General features: G+C 53.7%; 1 protein-coding gene across 1 annotated transcript in view; it reads right to left on the reverse strand.

Annotated features, from left to right (window-relative positions):
• Positions 1–1,358: 1,358 nt before the first annotated feature.
• The window catches only part of stx5a (syntaxin 5A), a 45,196-nt gene continuing 28,571 nt past the window's right edge, over positions 1,359–17,983 (reverse strand). The window contains exons 5-11 of the mRNA XM_060855458.1: positions 17,897–17,967; positions 16,537–16,653; positions 15,954–16,010; positions 12,719–12,803; positions 9,412–9,512; positions 7,362–7,483; positions 1,359–4,041 (exon numbers count right to left, since the gene is read on the reverse strand). Of these exons, the coding sequence (XP_060711441.1) occupies positions 3,882–4,041; positions 7,362–7,483; positions 9,412–9,512; positions 12,719–12,803; positions 15,954–16,010; positions 16,537–16,653; positions 17,897–17,967 (713 nt within the window). The 3' untranslated portion in view covers positions 1,359–3,881. The remainder of the gene's footprint in view (positions 4,042–7,361; positions 7,484–9,411; positions 9,513–12,718; positions 12,804–15,953; positions 16,011–16,536; positions 16,654–17,896; positions 17,968–17,983) is intronic.

Here is a 17,983-nt window from a genome sequence, read left to right on the forward strand (position 1 = left end):
ACCGACTGAGCCAGAGCAGGCCATATACTGAGGAACCTCGATTATTCGAAGGACACAGGCAGGGAGCATTTTATTTGGTTAATTGAATTCCGAACAATCGAATGCCAAATAACATTATTTAGCTAAGCATTGGGACCTTGTGATCTTGCCAGGTAATCCGATACTCGGATAACCGAATGCCGGATGCTTGAGGTTCCTCTGTACCGATTTCACATGTAGTAGGGAACATCTTGGAGGGGCCTTATGAACAGGTTCACATACTGACCAGTTTCCATCTTCGGATTCATTCACTCAGACAGTCCATGCTAATTCCCTGTGCTCCCACAAACATCCACTCCCTTCAGCTCACCCCGTGTCAACATGGGAGTATGGGGCAGTGTCGAGAGAGCTTTATTCTGCATCTAAACCAATGGTTCCCTTCTCCCGGGAGTGTGCTCGATGGAGGTGGCGGTCAGGGGGCGTGACACTACAGCTAACCCCATGCTGTCCCTGTCGTGGGACTGTTTGACCAAGAGAGGGAGGGTTTGACAGAAGATCAGAACAGCATGCCAACTTTGACCTTGATACGAACACAAACTCCACAAGTGAAAGAGGTGATTCTAAAGATGTTGCATGGCATGCTTTATTGGGGCTGGGTGGGGTAATCTTTGGGCTGAAATTAATTCATATTATACATTTTTCAAAAAATAAATTTAGTGCTTATATTACAGTCGAGCTCCACCCCGGAGCTGAAAAAGTAGCCACTTGAAGATGTTGCTCTCTCAGAGCTGAGTGCTGTCTGCTCACCCCAAGTCAAGCCCTCTACGTCTGACAGAGCTTTCGAGTGGTGGGATGTGGGGCTGTCCTCTCGCCAGCCTCACCCTGTGCAGAGGTCACTCCCTGGGATAAGCAAGGCTGTACAGACGGCCTGGTACAGCACACAAATCATCAGTTTAGTTGTTAATGGTACAATCTGTCAGGTGTTTTTTTTTGTTTGGGGTGGGGGGGTGGAGGTGGGAAAGAGATTGTGTAATGGCTGAATCACAGAGCATGGGCAGCAGCAGCAGCAGGAGGGAGAACATGCCCTTTATGCCTTTGGTCACAATCGAGCAGCTCTCTCTCTGCCGCTAAGTGTAAATTGTCTTAAAAGAAAGAGGAAAACTGGCGATGGAGGGAAGGAAGTGTGAAGTAAGACCGATAACAAATCTGTGCACTACATGGACGTAGCGCAGGGAGAGATTCTGACTTTAATACTGTGACAGAGGTAAGAGAGCATAACAGGAAAGCAGGCACAGAGATGGAGGGAGTGGTGGTGTGACCCAGACCACAGTAACTTCAGAGATTTACAAGAATGAAAACATGAATTAAAAACTAATCTACACATATCAAGCAGGTCGTTTATGTACAGTTCTATACAGTTCACACTAACCTGCTCCATTAACAAAGAGCAGAAAAGGTTTCATTTACAGCAGGAGGGCCCAGGAGGTCCAGTTCTTTGCAGGGTGGTGGGAAGGGGCTTTGTGGGAGGTGGAGGGAAACACGCCACATGTACAAACTTGCAATCCCCCCCTTGGATAGAAAACGGAGCTCCAGCATGCACAACGAGGGCGCTGCTTTCGAGACCGAGCACTCTTGGACACGCAAGCTCAGCTGATCTCCCTCCCTCCCTCCTCCCCGTCTTGGCAAGGGTTGAGGCGGTGGTGGGGGGGGGGTGCTGGGGGAGGGAAGTGAGTCGTTTCACTTGAGGGAGTGGGGGGGTGAATCTGCTGAGTAACTGGAGTCTCTCTCTTTTCAGAGGAGATCGCTTCGGTTTGCCAGCAGGACATTGCGAGCACCCTGCAGGGGGGATCTGTTGCGCCCACGGAACTGGCACAGGCTCATTCCCCTGGACACGCGGCCTGGAGATACACGGGCAAAAGGATTATCCACGGGGACTATTTGGGTGGGTTGCAGCCGTCAAGGCAAACCCGACGGGCATTACACTGGCGCAAGCACAGCTGCCTGACTCACTAACAACTTGCTACATCTTAAAGGAGAGGAATAATCACATTTGCGTTAAAATCAGAATTGACTGGAACGGAAGGGAACATCCTCACCAAAGTACGCAGAAGCATTCCCAAAGTCGGCAGCACCGATGCCGAGGTGTGTATTAATTGGTGTCTGAACAGGTCACCAGCGCCTCAAGGCCCAGTCTTGAGGCACCGACTCCTCCCGGTGTCCCCCTATTCCCTGACACCCAGGGGGTGAAACCTGTTTGTTATCCCCTTGCCCCTGTGGGTAGGCAGCTGAGGACCTGGGGACCTTGGAGACCCACCTGGCGAGAGTGGGTACCCTTCAGGAGGGGGTGATGTGACAGGACGGCCCTTGCTCAGCTTCACACCCGAAGGGATCCTATTCCATCAGCACTGCTCCCAGCCAAAGGCACAGTGACGGGCGGACATTTGGGATTAAGCAGCTATTGAGGGGAGTGAGTTTTCGGCCTACGCATTCCCCTTCCATCTCCAACCTCTGAAGACAGCAAGGTGAAGTCAGAAGAAGCAAACACTCTCTCAATGCCAACTGAGTGAGCCGTGACTGACACATTTAGGAGGGAACTCCTCCCAAATTTCTCTCAGCGTGCCTTCAGAACATATCCTGGTTGATTGGGGACCCCATCCCCTGCTCTCTAGTTTATATAAACGTGGACGAAGGTAGACATTTTACAGAATCATCCCGTCGTCTGGAGGGACTCATTTTCTTGTGTTTTCAATGTCTCCTCTTCTTAATAACGGGGAGATTTGAGAGTGCTCGGAATGGGCATAAAATCAATCAAGGGGGGTCATGCCCCCTTGGTCACTACCCACTGACCCCGCTACCCCCCACACCCTGAACCCTCACTGGGACACCTTACCATCCAAGATTCTCAAAGCCCTCCAGGCCTGGGGAGCACTGGGCTGAGCTTTCCCACTATGGGTGAGGAAATGAGCCAGGATGCCCCATGACTGATGCTTGGCACTGCCCAGCACCCGAAGCAGATATGGATTTTTGGTGAGGGGGGTGGGTGGGGGGGTAATGCACCCAGCCAGAGGAGAATTAAAGGGACAGCTCAAACCTTGCACAGGGGAGGGCACGAACGCAGGCTGAGGGTGAGCAGGGGGGCACATGCCCCCGTCCCACAACCCGACCTCAGGTTATGACACTGTCCATACACGGGGTCCAGGTGGGGTGAAGTGGAGGAGGGGTTACAATTAAAACCAGTCCTTTAGGAGGAGGTGGGGGCGGGGGGGGGGGGGGGGGAAACAACACAGATCAGGCTGCACTCACCTCGACAGGTCAGCATCATTCACCAGCCCAAACTGGAGGAACACCTTCTGAAGCTGGACGCAGCAGCTGGTGAGGGCAAAGCCAGAGAAAGGGTGGGGCAGCACAGGGAGATGTGGTCAGGCTGGGGCACGCACACGTTAAAAACCCAAACCAGGCGCCAACAGACTGCCGCTGGGTGGGCCCACACTGGGCCGAAAGTAAGCTCCCACCGGTCACTTGCCCCCTCCCCCCGGCCAGCTTTCAGGGTCGGCCCACCCAGAGGGGACAGAACAGGAAGGAAGAGAGCGAAGGAGACACTGGAGGGTCGAGATGGAGGGTAACGGGCAGGTCAGTGCCCCTCAAACAATGGGCGAGAGGGGGGGGGACGGCTCTGCCGGCTCTAATTTTCTGGAACTTTCTCTGTCTCCGGCCCAGACTCGGCAACCCACCGACGGCAGCAACGGGTTTGTTCGGACACTGCCGCCTGGTGTTTCCAGGGCCTTCGAGTCCCATGGCCTCTCTCTCAGGTCGCGGTGAGGGGGTAGAAGGGTGGGGTGAGGAGTCTGGAGGAGGGTTGCCGATTCGGGTTGGGCGAGTGGGGGATGGGGCAGGAGCTGGTCCTAGGCCAGGAACACCACGAAGACGATGAAGAAGACAGCGAGGATGAGGAAGATCTTGATCATCAGCCAGCGGTTCGAGGAGACGGACTGGAAGTATTTGAGGATCTCGGTGTGCGCCGCCGCCACGTTCAGCTCAGTGTCCTCAACGTTGGCATCGATCCTGCGGGGTGGGGGTGGGGGTGGGGGTGGGGGTGGGGGTGGGAGGAGAGGCCGCGGTCAGAGTCTGGTGTCCACATGGCCTGTCACAGCAAGATGCGCATACCACCTAACCACCACCTCCCCCCAAAAATAAACCGCAGTCCACTTCCCCACACCAATCCACAAATCCCCCACCCACCCCATACCCACAACGTCAAACCCTCACCCGCACACCCCCACTCCCTGAACCATCCTCCCAACTCTGCCCCTAAAAACCCCACCTATACACCTACCCACCTCTCACACCCCCACTCCCCTAATCCCCAACCCCACCCCCAAAACCCTAATCCCACACTCCCCTAATCCCCAACTCCAACCCCAAAACCCTGACCCCACACACCCCTGACCCCCAACTCCAACCCCACACACCCCTGACCCCCAACCCCACCCCCAAAACCCTGACCTCTCACACCCCCGACCCCCGACCCCACCCCTGAAGCCCTAACCCCACACACACCCCTGATCCCCAACCCCACACACACCCCCGACTCCCAACCCCACCCCTGAAGCCCTAACCCCACACACACCCCTGATCCCCAACCCCACACACACCCCCGACCCCCAACCCCACCCCTGAAGCCCTAACCCCACACACACCCCTGATCCCCAACCCCACACACACCCCTGATCCCCAACCCCACACACACCCCCGACTCCAACCCCACTCCTGAAGCCCTAACCCCACACACACCCCCTATCCCCAACCCCACCCCCGATTCCCAACCCCACCCCCAAAACCCTAACCCCACACACCCCGACACCCAACTCCAACCCCACACACCCCTGACCCCCAACCCCACCCCCAAAACCCTGACCTCTCACACCCCCGACTCCCAACCCCACCCCTGAAGCCCTAACCCCACACACACCCCTGATCCCCAACCCCACACACACCCCCGACCCCCAACCCCACCCCTGAAGCCCTAACCCCACACACACCCCTGATCCCCAACCCCACACACACCCCGACTCCAACCCCACCCCTGAAGCCCTAACCCCACACACACCCCCTATCCCCAACCCCACCCCCGATTCCCAACCCCACCCCCGAAGCCCTAACCCAACACACCTCCCTGACCCCCAACTCGGCCCCCAAAACCCTAACCCCACACACCCCGACACCCAACTCAAGCCCCAAAATCCTGACCCCAAACACCAACAACCCCGCCCCCAAACCCTAACCCCACCCACACCATTGACCCCCAACTGTCCCCAAAACCCTAATCCCACACACCCCCGACGCCCAACACCGCCCCCCAAACCCCTAACTCCATACACTACCCCCACTCCTCGACCCCCATCTCTGCCTCCAAAACCCTGACCCCCCAACTCCGTCCCCAAAACCCCAACCCCACATACACCACCCACTCCGACCCCCAACGCCCCCCCAAACCCCAATCCCACACAGACACACCCCACTCCCCGACCCCCAACTACGCCCACAAAACCCTATCCTTCACACACATCCACTCCCTGACCCCCAACTCTGCCCTCACAATCATAACCCCACCCCCCCACTCCCCTGACCGCCAAAGCTGCCCCCAAAACCCCAACCCCACACAGACACACCCCACTCCCCTGACCCCCAACACCCTAACCTCACCCCACGCCCTGACCCCCAATTCTGCCCCCAAATCCCTAACCCCCACTCCTTGACCCCCAACTCCACCTCAAAACCCTAACCCCTCCCACACACATCCCACACCCCCAAATCCCTAACCCGCCACACACCCCCACTTCCCCCCAAACCCTAACCCCCCCCACACACACACCACTCCCCTGAACCCCAACTCAGCCCCCAAAACTCTAACCCCCGCACTCACCCCCCGTGCCCCTGACCCCCAACTCTGCCCCCACAACCCTAACCCTACGCACCCGACCCCCAAAACCCTAACCCCACAGACACCCCTGACCGCCAACCCCACCCCTCTGACCCCCAACTCCACCCCAAAACCCTAAACCCACACACTCCCCCCACTCCCCTAACCACAACCCCACCCAAAACCCCCACTCTTGCAAACCCGATACTCCCCAAAACACCCACCCACTCCCCTGCACCCCTCCAACTTCACCCCCCCAAAATCCCTACTGACACACACCCCCACACCTTCCAAAACTCCCACCAACCTACCACCCCAACCCCTAACCTCACCCTTCACCCCCCCCACCCGGGATGCACCTCGCCCACCCACCCCACCAATAGTGAGAGTCACAACACGGGTGGGTATGGGGTCAGGGAAAGGCCAAGCAAGAGCTTCACCCGAAACCCGGCCAGTCAAATAGCCCGGCCCACACCCGAAGCCCAGCCAGTCAAATAGCCCGGCCCACACCCGAAGCCCGGTCAGTCAAATAGCCCGGCCCACACCCGAAGCCCGGTCAGTCAAATAGCCCGGCCCACACCCGAAGCCCGGCCAGTCAAATAGCCCGGCCCACACCCGAAGCCCGGCCAGTCAAATAGCCCGGCCCACACCCGAAGCCCGGCCAGTCAAATAGCCCGGCCCACACCCGAAGCCCGGCCAGTCAAATAGCCCGGCCCACACCCGAAGCCCGGTCAGTCAAATAGCCCGGCCCATACCCGAAGCCCGGTCAGTCAAATAGCCCGGCCCACACCCGAAGCCCGGTCAGTCAAATAGCCCGGCCCACACCCGAAGCCCGGCCAGTCAAATAGCCCGGCCCACACCCGAAGCCCGGCCAGTCAAATAGCCCGGCCCACACCCGAAGCCCGGCCAGTCAAATAGCCCGGCCCACACCCGAAGCCCGGCCAGTCAAATAGCCCGGCCCACACCCGAAGCCCGGCCAGTCAAATAGCCCGGCCCACACCCGAAGCCCGGCCAGTCAAATAGCCCGGCCCACACCCGAAGCCCGGTCAGTCAAATAGCCCGGCCCACACCCGAAGCCCGGCCAGTCAAATAGCCCGGCCCACACCCGAAGCCCAGCCAGTCAAATAGCCCGGCCCACACCCGAAGCCCGGTCAGTCAAATAGCCCGGCCCACACCCGAAGCCCGGTCAGTCAAATAGCCCGGCCCACACCCGAAGCCCGGTCAGTCAAATAGCCCGGCCCACATCCGAAGCCCGGCCAAGCCCCAGAGGAGATGCTTTCGCCCGTCGGTCAGACAGCGGGAAGACTGGAGGCGGTGAAGCTCTCAGAGGGGGTGCCGAATGGCTCGTCCTTTCACTCCCCCATCTACGGCAGTGAGTCACGCCCTGGGAAAGCTGCACTCCTGAACAGGGAGGCAGGCCCCCATCCCCACAGGACCCCCTCATCACCCCCCCCCTGCCCACCTCTGAATAGTCTCCTCTTGCTCCTTGACCATGTGCGCGAGCTGCTGGAAAATGGAGCCCAGCTCCACGATGGTGGCTTCGATGTTTTGCATAGTGTCCGCTCTGCTCTGGATGTAGGAATCCTGTGGCGGTGGGAACGGGTGGGGGTGTGTTAATGAAGAGACGACAGAGAGACAGAGAGAGACACAGAGAGAGAGAGAGACACAGACAGAGAGAGGCACATACAGAGAGAGAGAGAGAGAGAGAGACACACACAGACACAGACAGAGAGAGAGAGACACACAGACAGAGAGAGAGAGACAGACAGACACAGACAGAGAGACACACACACAAGAGAAAAGGCACCAGGTCACATAGGCTGTTTCCTCAACACGATGAGCAGGTGAAAGTTAGGGAGAGGTAACCGGGTGGTCAAACGTGCTCCGTGTCGAAGGTCAATCCCACCCCCACCCTCCCTCCATCTTGGGTGGGCAATACTCGCCCAAAGCAGCCTGGGGAAAGAGGTTCCCAACAGCCCCTTGCTCAAACACCAAACCACAGCTTGTCATTACACGGCTACAAACGCCCCCCCGTTCCATTACAGCCCAGAACTCTGCAGTTATTAAAAACATGGCTGGATAGGCTGGGACGGTCTTTCAGGTGAAAGTGAGGACTGCAGATGCTGGAGATGAGAGTCAAGTGGTGCTGGAAAAGCACAGCAGGTCAGGCAGCATCCGAGGAGCAGGAAAATCGACATTTCAGGCAAAAGACTTTCATCAGAAATGAGGCTGTGAGCCTTGGGAGTGGAGAAATAAATGGGAGGGGGGAGGCAGGGCTGGGGAGAAGGGAGCTGAGTGCAATAGGTGAATGGAGGTGGGAGTAAAGGTGATAGGTTGGAGAGGAGGTTGGGGCTGATAGGTGGGAAGGAAGACTGACAGGTGGGACAGGTCATGAGGGCGGTGCTGAGCTGGAAGGTTGGAACTGAGGTGAGGTAGGGGGAGGGGAAATGAGGAAACTGGTGAGGTCTACATCGATGCCCTGGGGTTGAAGTGTTCCGAGGCGGAAGATGAGGCGTTCTTCCTCCAGGCACCAGGTGGTGAGGGAGCAGCGGTGAAGGAGGCCCAGGACCTGCATGTCCTCGGCAGAGTGGGAGGGGGGAGTTGGGCCACGGGGCGGTGGTGTTGATTGGTGCGGGTGTCCCAGAGATGTTCCCTAAAGCGTTCTGCGAGAAGGTTTCTCACTGGGGTGTAGGAGAGATGACCCGAGAGATATTTATAAAATAATGAGGGGTACAGATAGAGTTAATGGTAGTTGTCTTCTCCCTAGGGTGGGGGGATTTCAAGATCAGAGGGCAAGGAGAGAGATTTTAAAAAAACACAATGCAATTTTTTTTTTCATAGAGGGTTGTTGGCGTGTGGAATGACCTTCCTGAGGAAGTGATGGACATGGGTACGGTTACAACATTTGAGAGACATTTGGATAAGGACATGAATAGGAAAGGGTTTGGAGGGATATGGTCCAGGAGGCGGCAGGGGCCTGTAGTTTAGTTTGGGATTATGGGTTGGCATGGGCTGACTGGACTGAAGGGACTGTTTCCGTGCTGTATGAGCCTATGGCTAATTAGAAATGGGTAATAAATGCAGGATGTAGCCAGTGATACCCGCATCCCGTGACTGACCTTCAGAAGTCCTGGATGTCGGTTTGCTCACTGAGCTGGAAGGTTCGTTTTCAGACGTTTCGTCACCATACTAGGTATGGCGCCTCCAGAGGCTCACTGAAGATGTTACCTAGTATGGTGACGAAATGTCTGAAAACGTACCTTTCAGCTCAGCGAGCACACCGACATCCAGGACCTCAACCTGAGCTACAGATCTTCTCAAAACTTGTTTCAGAAGACAATTATCCAGCACAAACTGTGATGTGGACACTGACTGCAAGGTACCTGCACTGGTATGACGAGACGAGAGAGGGAGAACAGAGAAGGTGCAAGGGGGCAGGTGGAGCTGAGAGGAGGGGTAAGGGGCCGAGAGACTGGCAGTGGGTCGGGACTGAGCTATGTTGCCTCCCTTACCTGCTCGTCGATGAGCTGAAGCTGCTGGCTGGTCTTGGCGTCCATGTCAATGGCGATGTCCCCCGATCTGCGTGCGTCGTCTTGCAGCAACACTGACCCACCTGCAGGAGGGAGACATGCAGGAGTTGAGACATTAGCATTAAGGCAGTGGGGTTGTGAAGGCTGGGGGGCTGGGTGGAGACCTGGCCACATGATGAGGGAGGGCGCGCAAGAGCAGTTTCACCAGAACGACACTGGGCCTGAAACAGTTAAATGACGAGGACAGGTTGCATAGATTGTTCTGTTCTTTGCTGGTTGGGGAGATTAGGGAGGTGATTGGATTAAAATGTTTAAGATGATTAAAGAGTTCAACAGGGTCAATGGAGACAAAACGTAATTCCTCAGGGGTCGGTGGGGGTGAGCAGAAAGCAAAACCAGGTGAAAATCAGAACAATGGGAAGCTGTTCAGGACGTTGGGCGGGGGAAAATACAGCCAGGATATGAGGGACATAATGAATCAAGCAGCGGGAATCATGGTTACCCTCCATCTTGACCCCACTTGATCAAGCTCAGACCTGTCACATTCAGATTAATCTCACTGGCTTTACCTGGGAGCACTTGCCCAGTTCCATGACCGTACACACAGACAGGATTTTCCTAATTTCGAGGAGGAGGAGAAGGCCATTCCGATGCTCAGGCTGGTCCGGGCATTCAGGGAGATTATTGCGAATGACAGCCTATTATTAGCAGATTACAACTAACAACTAAATACCATCCTCGGCTTCTTGGAAAGTCCCTGTGTATGCAGATGTGCTTCCAGACATGACCATTTCCTGATAGATCTGTCTCTAATTTTCTTTAAGATTCTGAACAAAACCCAATATTTCGTAAATAACAAATCACTCAACTAAAATTAATCTTTCACTTGTTATAACCTTGAAAACGTTGATCTTGCATCCAAGGCAGTGAGGGACAGAGTGCAAAACCACATCGTTCTGTATCAGGGTCAGTGAGGGACAGAGTGCAAAACCACATCGTTCTGTATCAGGGTCAGTGAGGGACACAGTGTAACACCACACCGTCCTGTATCAGGGTCAGTGAGGGACACAGTATAACACCACACCGTCCAGTATCAGGGTCAGTCAGGGACACAGTATAACACCACACCGTCCTGTATCAGGGTCAGTTAGGGACACAGTGTAACACACACCGTCCTGTGTTAGGGTCAGTCAGGGACACAGTGTAACACACACTGTCCTGTATCAGGGTCAGTGAGGGACACAGTGTAACACACACCGTCCTGTATCAGGGTCAGTGAGGGACACAGTGTAACATCACACCGTCCTGTATCAGGGTCAGCTAGGGACACAGTGTAACACCGCACTGTCCTGTATCAGGGTCAGTGAGGGACACAGTGTAACACCGCACCGTCCTGTATCAGGGTCAGTCAGGGACACAGTGTAACACACACCGTCCTGTATCAGGGTCAGTGAGGGACACAGTGTAACACCGCACCGTCCTGTATCAGGGTCAGTCAGGGACACAGTGTAACACCGCACCGTCCTGTATCAGGGTCAGTGAGGGACACAGTGTAACACCGCACCATCCTGTATCAGGGTCAGTGAGGGACACAGTGTAACACCGCACCATCCTGTATCAGGGTCAGTGAGGGACACAGTGTAACACCGCACCATCCTGTATCAGGGTCAGTGAGGGACACAGTGTAACACTGCACCGTCCTGTATCAGGGTCAGCCAGGGACACAGTGTAACATCACACCGTCCTGTATCAGGGTCAGCTAGGGACACAGTGTAACACCGCACCGTCCTGTATCAGGGTCAGCCAGGGACACAGTGTAACACACACTGTCCTGTATCAGGGTCAGTGAGGGACACAGTGTAACACCGCACCGTCCTGTATCAGGGTCAGTCAGGGACACAGTGTAACACCGCACCATCCTGTATCAGGGTCAGTCAGGGACACAGTGTAACACCGCACCGTCCTGTATCAGGGTCAGTGAGGGACACAGTGTAACACCGCACCGTCCTGTATCAGGGTCAGTGAGGGACACAGTGTAACACCGCACTGTCCTGTATCAGGGTCAGTGAGGGACACAGTGTAACACCGCACCATCCTGTATCAGGGTCAGTCAGGGACACAGTGTAACACCGCACCATCCTGTATCAGGGTCAGTCAGGGACACAGTGTAACACACACCGTCCTGTATCAGGGTCAGTGAGGGACACAGTGTAACACACACCGTCCTGTATCAGGGTCAGTGAGGGACACAGTGTAACACACACCGTCCTGTATCAGGGTCAGTCAGGGACACAGTGTAACACACACCGTCCAGTATCAGGGTCAGTCAGGGACACAGTGTAACACACACCGTCCAGTATCAGGGTCAGTGAGGGACACAGTGTAACACCGCACCGTCCTGTATCAGGGTCAGTGAGGGACACAGTGTAACATCACACCGCCCTGTATTAGGGTCAGTGAGGGACACAGTGTAACACCGCACCGTCCTGTATCAGGGTCAGTGAGGGACACAGTGTAACACCGCACCGTCCTGTATCAGGGTCAGTGAGGGACACAGTGTAACATCACACCGCCCTGTATCAGGGTCAGTGAGGGACACAGTGTAACACCGCACCGTCCTGTATCAGGGTCAGTGAGGGACACAGTGTAACACCGCACCGTCCTGTATCAGGGTCAGTGAGGGACACAGTGTAACACCGCACCGTCCTGTATCAGGGTCAGTGAGGGACACAGTGTAACACCGCACCGTCCTGTATCAGGGTCAGTGAGGGACACAGTGTAACACCGCACCGTCCTGTATCAGGGTCAGTCAGGGACACAGTGTAACACCGCACCGTCCTGTATCAGGGTCAGTGAGGGACACAGTGTAACACACACCGTCCTGTATCAGGGTCAGTCAGGGACACAGCGTAACACACACCGTCCTGTATCAGGGTCAGTCAGGGACACAGTGTAACACCGCACCGTCCTGTATCAGGGTCAGTCAGGGACACAGTGTAACACACACTGTCCTGTATCAGGGTCAGTGAGGGACACAGTGTAACACACACCGTCCAGTATCAGGGTCAGTGAGGGACACAGCATAACACACACCGTCCTGTATCAGGGTCAGTCAGGGACACAGTGCAACACACACCGTCCTGTATCAGGGTCAGTCAGGGACACAGTGCAACACACACCGTCCTGTATCAGGGTCAGTCAAGGACACAGTGCAACACACACCGTCCTGTATCAGGGTCAGTAATTGCTGTAACAATTAGCGGATTCCTGTAATTGGGACAATGCTTACCATAACCATTCGCAGCTGATGGCGGGAGGCTTGAAACTGTGGCATGTGAGAACTGCTCTCTTCTGTTTCTCTGCATTTTGAGATTCTGCCAGTTGGGAAAAGAACGTATGAATGACAAGACATTAAGAACAGCCCAAGTTCACTCAGGTACAGTTCAATCTGAAGAGTGTGCAGCTGCTGCCTCCTAGGGACACCAGTGGTGTCTCCACCTCTCTTGGGAAGCTCACAATAACACACCAAATAAAAAACAACAGCGTGCCTAAAATAGGGGTCAGACCTAACTGGGATCCTGGGATGCAAGCTCAGAGGTCTCGGAGTCCCTCAGATTGAGATTAAAACGAAGCTGGCAGTAGACTCTATCCTTTAATAATTCACGTCAGGCACACAGCAGCTTTACATTATTACAAGGAAGAAATTTCAAGGGAGGCCGGGAGACTGGCTTGGCCTCAGGGAGGAGATTCTTCATAGCAGTCTTCGGAGACTTGTCGGTGCTACCCTAGTGACTAAGTGCCACCGAAACTGGCAATATCCCAGGATCCTCTTTGCGTCGACCATGTCTGTACTCACTAATATGACAGGGAAATCCTGCATTTGCTGGAAATCTTCATCCAAAACACAGAATACTGGAGAAACTCAGCAGGCCTGGCTGCATCTGCGGAGAGAGAAACACCAGTTTCAAACTGGCAGGACTTTCCTTCAGGACTGACCCAGTTGCTGCTAGGTCTGCTGAGCTTCTCTGGCATTGTCTGTGTTTGCTTCTTGTTCATACACCACCTCCGTTGCCCTAAGATGGGTCTTTCAGCTGCCGAGTCAGAGTCATACAGCACGGAAACAGACAGTCAACAGAAACAGAGCAGAAACTGACTGAAAGGTCCAACCAGTCCACACCATGCTCCCCAACTATACTTGCCCCAGCTATCTGCGCCTGGCCCATGTCTTACCCCTACACATGAACTTATCCTAATATATTTTTAACAATCTAACTGTCCCTGCGTCCACCACTTTCTGTGGCAATTCATTCCACACATGAACCACTCTCCTGACCTTTTTAAATCTTGCTTCTCTCACCTTACAAATGCACCTAGTTTTGAACTCCCCTACCCAAGGGAAAAGACCCGTATCCACACCCCTCATGATTTTATAGTCCCCAACCTTCTATGCTGCAGTGATGAGAGTCCCAATTTTTTTTTATATCTCAAACTCTGCATTCTCGACACCACCTGGTAAATCCTTTCTGAACCCCTTTCCAGTTTAATAATATCCTTCCGATAATGGAGTGACCGCAACGGCACACACTTTTCGAGAACAGGTTTCATCAACATCCTAGGCAAAACGTGAGGACTGCAGATGCTGGAAATCAGAGCCTAGATTAGAGCGGTGCTGGAAAAGCACAGCAGGTCAGGCAGCGTCCGAGGAGCAGGAAAATCGACGTTTCGGGAACCTGATGAAGGGCTTTTTGCCCGAAACGTCGATTTTCCTTCATCAACATCCTGTACAACGTGAACGTGATGTCCCAATTCTGTATACTCAGTGCTCTGACAAATGCTGACTTTGATTGACAGAAATGGACATCCTGGGCTACTGCCAGGACCTAACGGCTGGGTTGGGCTGTCATCAGAGGTGTGACACAGGATGCAGTGCAAAGTGGCCTTAATCCTCTCTGGTATTTACTTCAACAGCCCCGGTTTCCTGCTCTGATGATCCAACCCTTTCACTTCCCTATCAGTGGGATCTGCTAATGGGATGAGCTGGTGGCTGGCAGGACTTAGCACAGGAAGGAAGGGCCTCAGTAATTCACAGATAAGGATGAGAGATAATGCATTAAGATCCATTTTGGAGCACACCGATCTCCCTCTGCTCCGGTTAGTGCAATTACCTGCTGATCACACTGGGTCAGAGTTGGGTGAAGTGATTCTGAATCACAACAGGATCAGTGTGACTCTCAGACCATTAACACCAAATAATCGAGTTGACAAATTTTTCCACCATGGCCCTGGGAAAGCGCTGACTCTCAATAGACTGTGCTGCTAGTGCCACCTGTCCTCTGGAGTCTCAACCAACTGATCACCCTTTAAAAATAAGGAGTCACCATTTAAGACAGAGGCGACTTGACAGGTCTTCTCACAGAGAGTCATGAGTCTTTGAAACCCTCTTCCCCCTAAAGGTGATGGGGCAGAATCTTTGAATATTTTTTTGGTGGAGAGAGAGAGATTTTTGTGTTGTAGGAAGTTACAGCAACAGGAAGTCGGCCATTCAGCCCCTCAAGCCTGTCCCACCATTTGATAATATCAGGGTTGATCCATACATCTGCCTCTGGCACATATCCTTCCATACCTTTACTTAACAAAAATTGTGGGCGGCACGGTGGCACAGTGGTTAGCACTGCTGCCTCACAGCACCTCAGACCCGGGTTCAATTCCCGACTCAGGTGACTGACTGTGTGGAGTTTGCACGTTCTCCCTGTGTCTGCGTGGGTTTCCTCCGGGTGCTCCGGTTTCCTCCCACAGTCCAAAGATGTGCGGGTCAGGTGAATTGGCCATGCTAAATTGCCCGTAGTGTTAGGTAAGGGGTAAATGTAGGGGAATGGGTGGGTTTCGCTTCGGCGGGTCGGTGTGGACTTGTTGGGCCGAAGGGCCTGTTTCCACACTGTAAGTCTAGTCTAATCTAAAAAAAAATATCTACCTGGGATTTAAAATTAACAACTGACCCAGCATCCAGTGCTGTTTGTCAAAGAAAGTTACCTTTGGGTGGCCTGGTGGTTCCTGACATTTTTACTGAACAGTCTTGGCTCTAATTCTCAGGCTCTGCTCTTAGTTCTAGAACTGCCAACCAATGGAAATTATTTATCTTCAAATGTTATCTTTTCCCGTTAGTACCTTGATCACCCTTTAACCTTCTAAACTCCAGAGAAAACAGGCTAGCCTGATTTATATAAACTCTAGCCATCGCTTAAACCCAGATTTCTTTTGATAAGCAAAGGGCAAAGCAGAAGATGGAGTCATGGAGCAGGTCCAACTTGGATCTAGTAGAACAGTGGGAAAGGGGGTCGAAATGCCACCTCCAGTTACAACTTTGCCGCAATTCAGTCTCTGACTCCCACCAGCCACGTGCGAAAGCAGCCAGGTCTGGGCTTTGCAACAGGGACATAGCCTGGGACAGCACGACCCCCCCCCCCGCTCAGTTCGCAACTCTTACTGTGTGAGGTCAAGCTTTTCAACGTTCGAGCTGGTCTTACCTCTGTCCTCACTTCGAGAACCGACTTAAAATCATTCGACATGGAGGCCAGCCGGGACTGTGAAGGGAAAAGACAACACGTCACCAAAATAAAAAGGGGGGGGGGGGGGGGGGGGGGCTCGGCACCAGAAACAAAGGCTCACTCGAGAGGGCAAGCAAATTCACGGATGACTTGCTGCGCCTGAGGTGACGCACCGTCTTCCCAGTCCAGCAAGGGTCATCAGCAATTAACGATGATCCCTGTGTATACTGCAGCCTTGTTGCACTGAATATCTTGGTCTGAAATATGGGACCAAACATAATCTGACAACAGCTGCTTCAGGACATATTCGGCGACTGAAAGTTTGGCTAAGGAGGTTGACTTTGCGCATTGAGAGGGGGGAGGCAGGGAGGCAGAGGATGGGAGGCGTAGGGACAATTTCTGAAGTTAGGTCCCCAGGCAGCGGGAGACAGTCTTCCCAGCAATGCCCACGTCACGTCCCACGACAGGTGTACAGGTTCGGGAATGAGCTGCACAGAAACACAAAGAAAACCGTTTCGTTCCCCGGCTCCGGGATAAGGAGCCAGCATGACAGTGGCATTACCTGCAGGGAGACCACAATGGTGTTGGAATGCGTCTGTAAGTGTCGGCCATTTTGACTCTCCTTGGTTCTGACAAAGTCTTGTAGTTGTGCGATCTGCTTGTTCAGGCTGTTTATATCCTAAAAGGTCAGAAATAAATGACGTGAACAAAAAACCGTTGACTAAAACACAGAATTGTACAACATAACATAAGGCCGCCTCTGGAGTATAGAACGCGGCCCATTGTGAAAAAGCTATCCAATTTGCCACGCTCCTGCCTTCTCATTATCCCAAACCTGCACATTTTGCCCTTTCAAACATTTCTCTCATTCACGATTTGAAAGCTCCTATTGAGGCTGTTCCTGCTCCCTTTCAGACAGCACGTTCCAGATCAGATAGTCAGATTCTCATCTCTCTCCTTCCCTTTCCTGATGAACTTTAACCTGTCTCTTCTGATTACTGAGCACCTTTAAGCTTACATCAGTTTTTACTGACGATGCCAACTTCCTCTCAGATAGTAATCAGTCAGAGAGAAAGGGTATCTCATCTGCAGTCTTGTGGATACTGTTCCTCCAAGTGTGTCACAGAATCCCCTCCAGTAGGGAAGCAGGCCACTCAGCCCATCGGGTTCACACTAACCCTCTGAAGAGCATCCCACTTAGACACCCCCCCATCCCCATAATCCTGCATTCCCTCCAGTTAACCAACCTCGCCTGCACGTCCCTGGACAACATGAGCAATTGCCCCCATGGCCAATCCACCCTAACCTCTGGACTGTGGAAGGAAACCAGGGCACCAGGGAGAATGTGCGAAACGCCACCCAGTCGCCCGAGGGTGGGATTGAATCTGGGTCCCTGGCGCTGTGAGGCAGCAGTGCTAACCACTGAGCCACCGTGAGACGGAGAGTCAAACACCAGCGATGGATGCATTCTTGTACAACCCCGTGTTAGAGAAAATTGGTACCTTTGGAACAGCGCTTAAAGCCTTGGTGATGTCATCACATTTCAGCCAATAAATACTTTAAAAATTTGTGCTTTACAAACAGCAGCCCCAAATCGATCAATTGTTATAGCAAATTCCTGTTAATGAAACATGCATTATAGCAGGACAACCTGCATTTCTTTGAATTTCACCAAGTCTGGTGCATTCCACTGTGAGGTTCTCGGTGATATTAACCCTTTTTTAAAGCTTATGCTGCACTGCATTATCTTTGCTGAGAGCTCGGTCCCTTAAATATCCATCGCCACCTCAACGTCCTTAACCAGCCCACAGTCACAGCCAGGTATTACACTCCTGGGGCTGTGCAGGTCTCGACTACCTTCAGGGGAGAATCGTGCAGCTTTAAAACAAAACAAAAGCAGCGTTCCACTCAATGTGACAAACCTGTTTGATGATGTACGTCAACTCCTCAATCTCGACAGCTTTGTCATCGAACAAGGATTTCCGCTTTGCCACTGTCACAGAGGCAGG

Source organism: Hemiscyllium ocellatum, chromosome 46 (genome assembly GCF_020745735.1).
Source record: "Hemiscyllium ocellatum isolate sHemOce1 chromosome 46, sHemOce1.pat.X.cur, whole genome shotgun sequence".
Classification (NCBI taxonomy): domain Eukaryota; kingdom Metazoa; phylum Chordata; class Chondrichthyes; order Orectolobiformes; family Hemiscylliidae; genus Hemiscyllium; species Hemiscyllium ocellatum.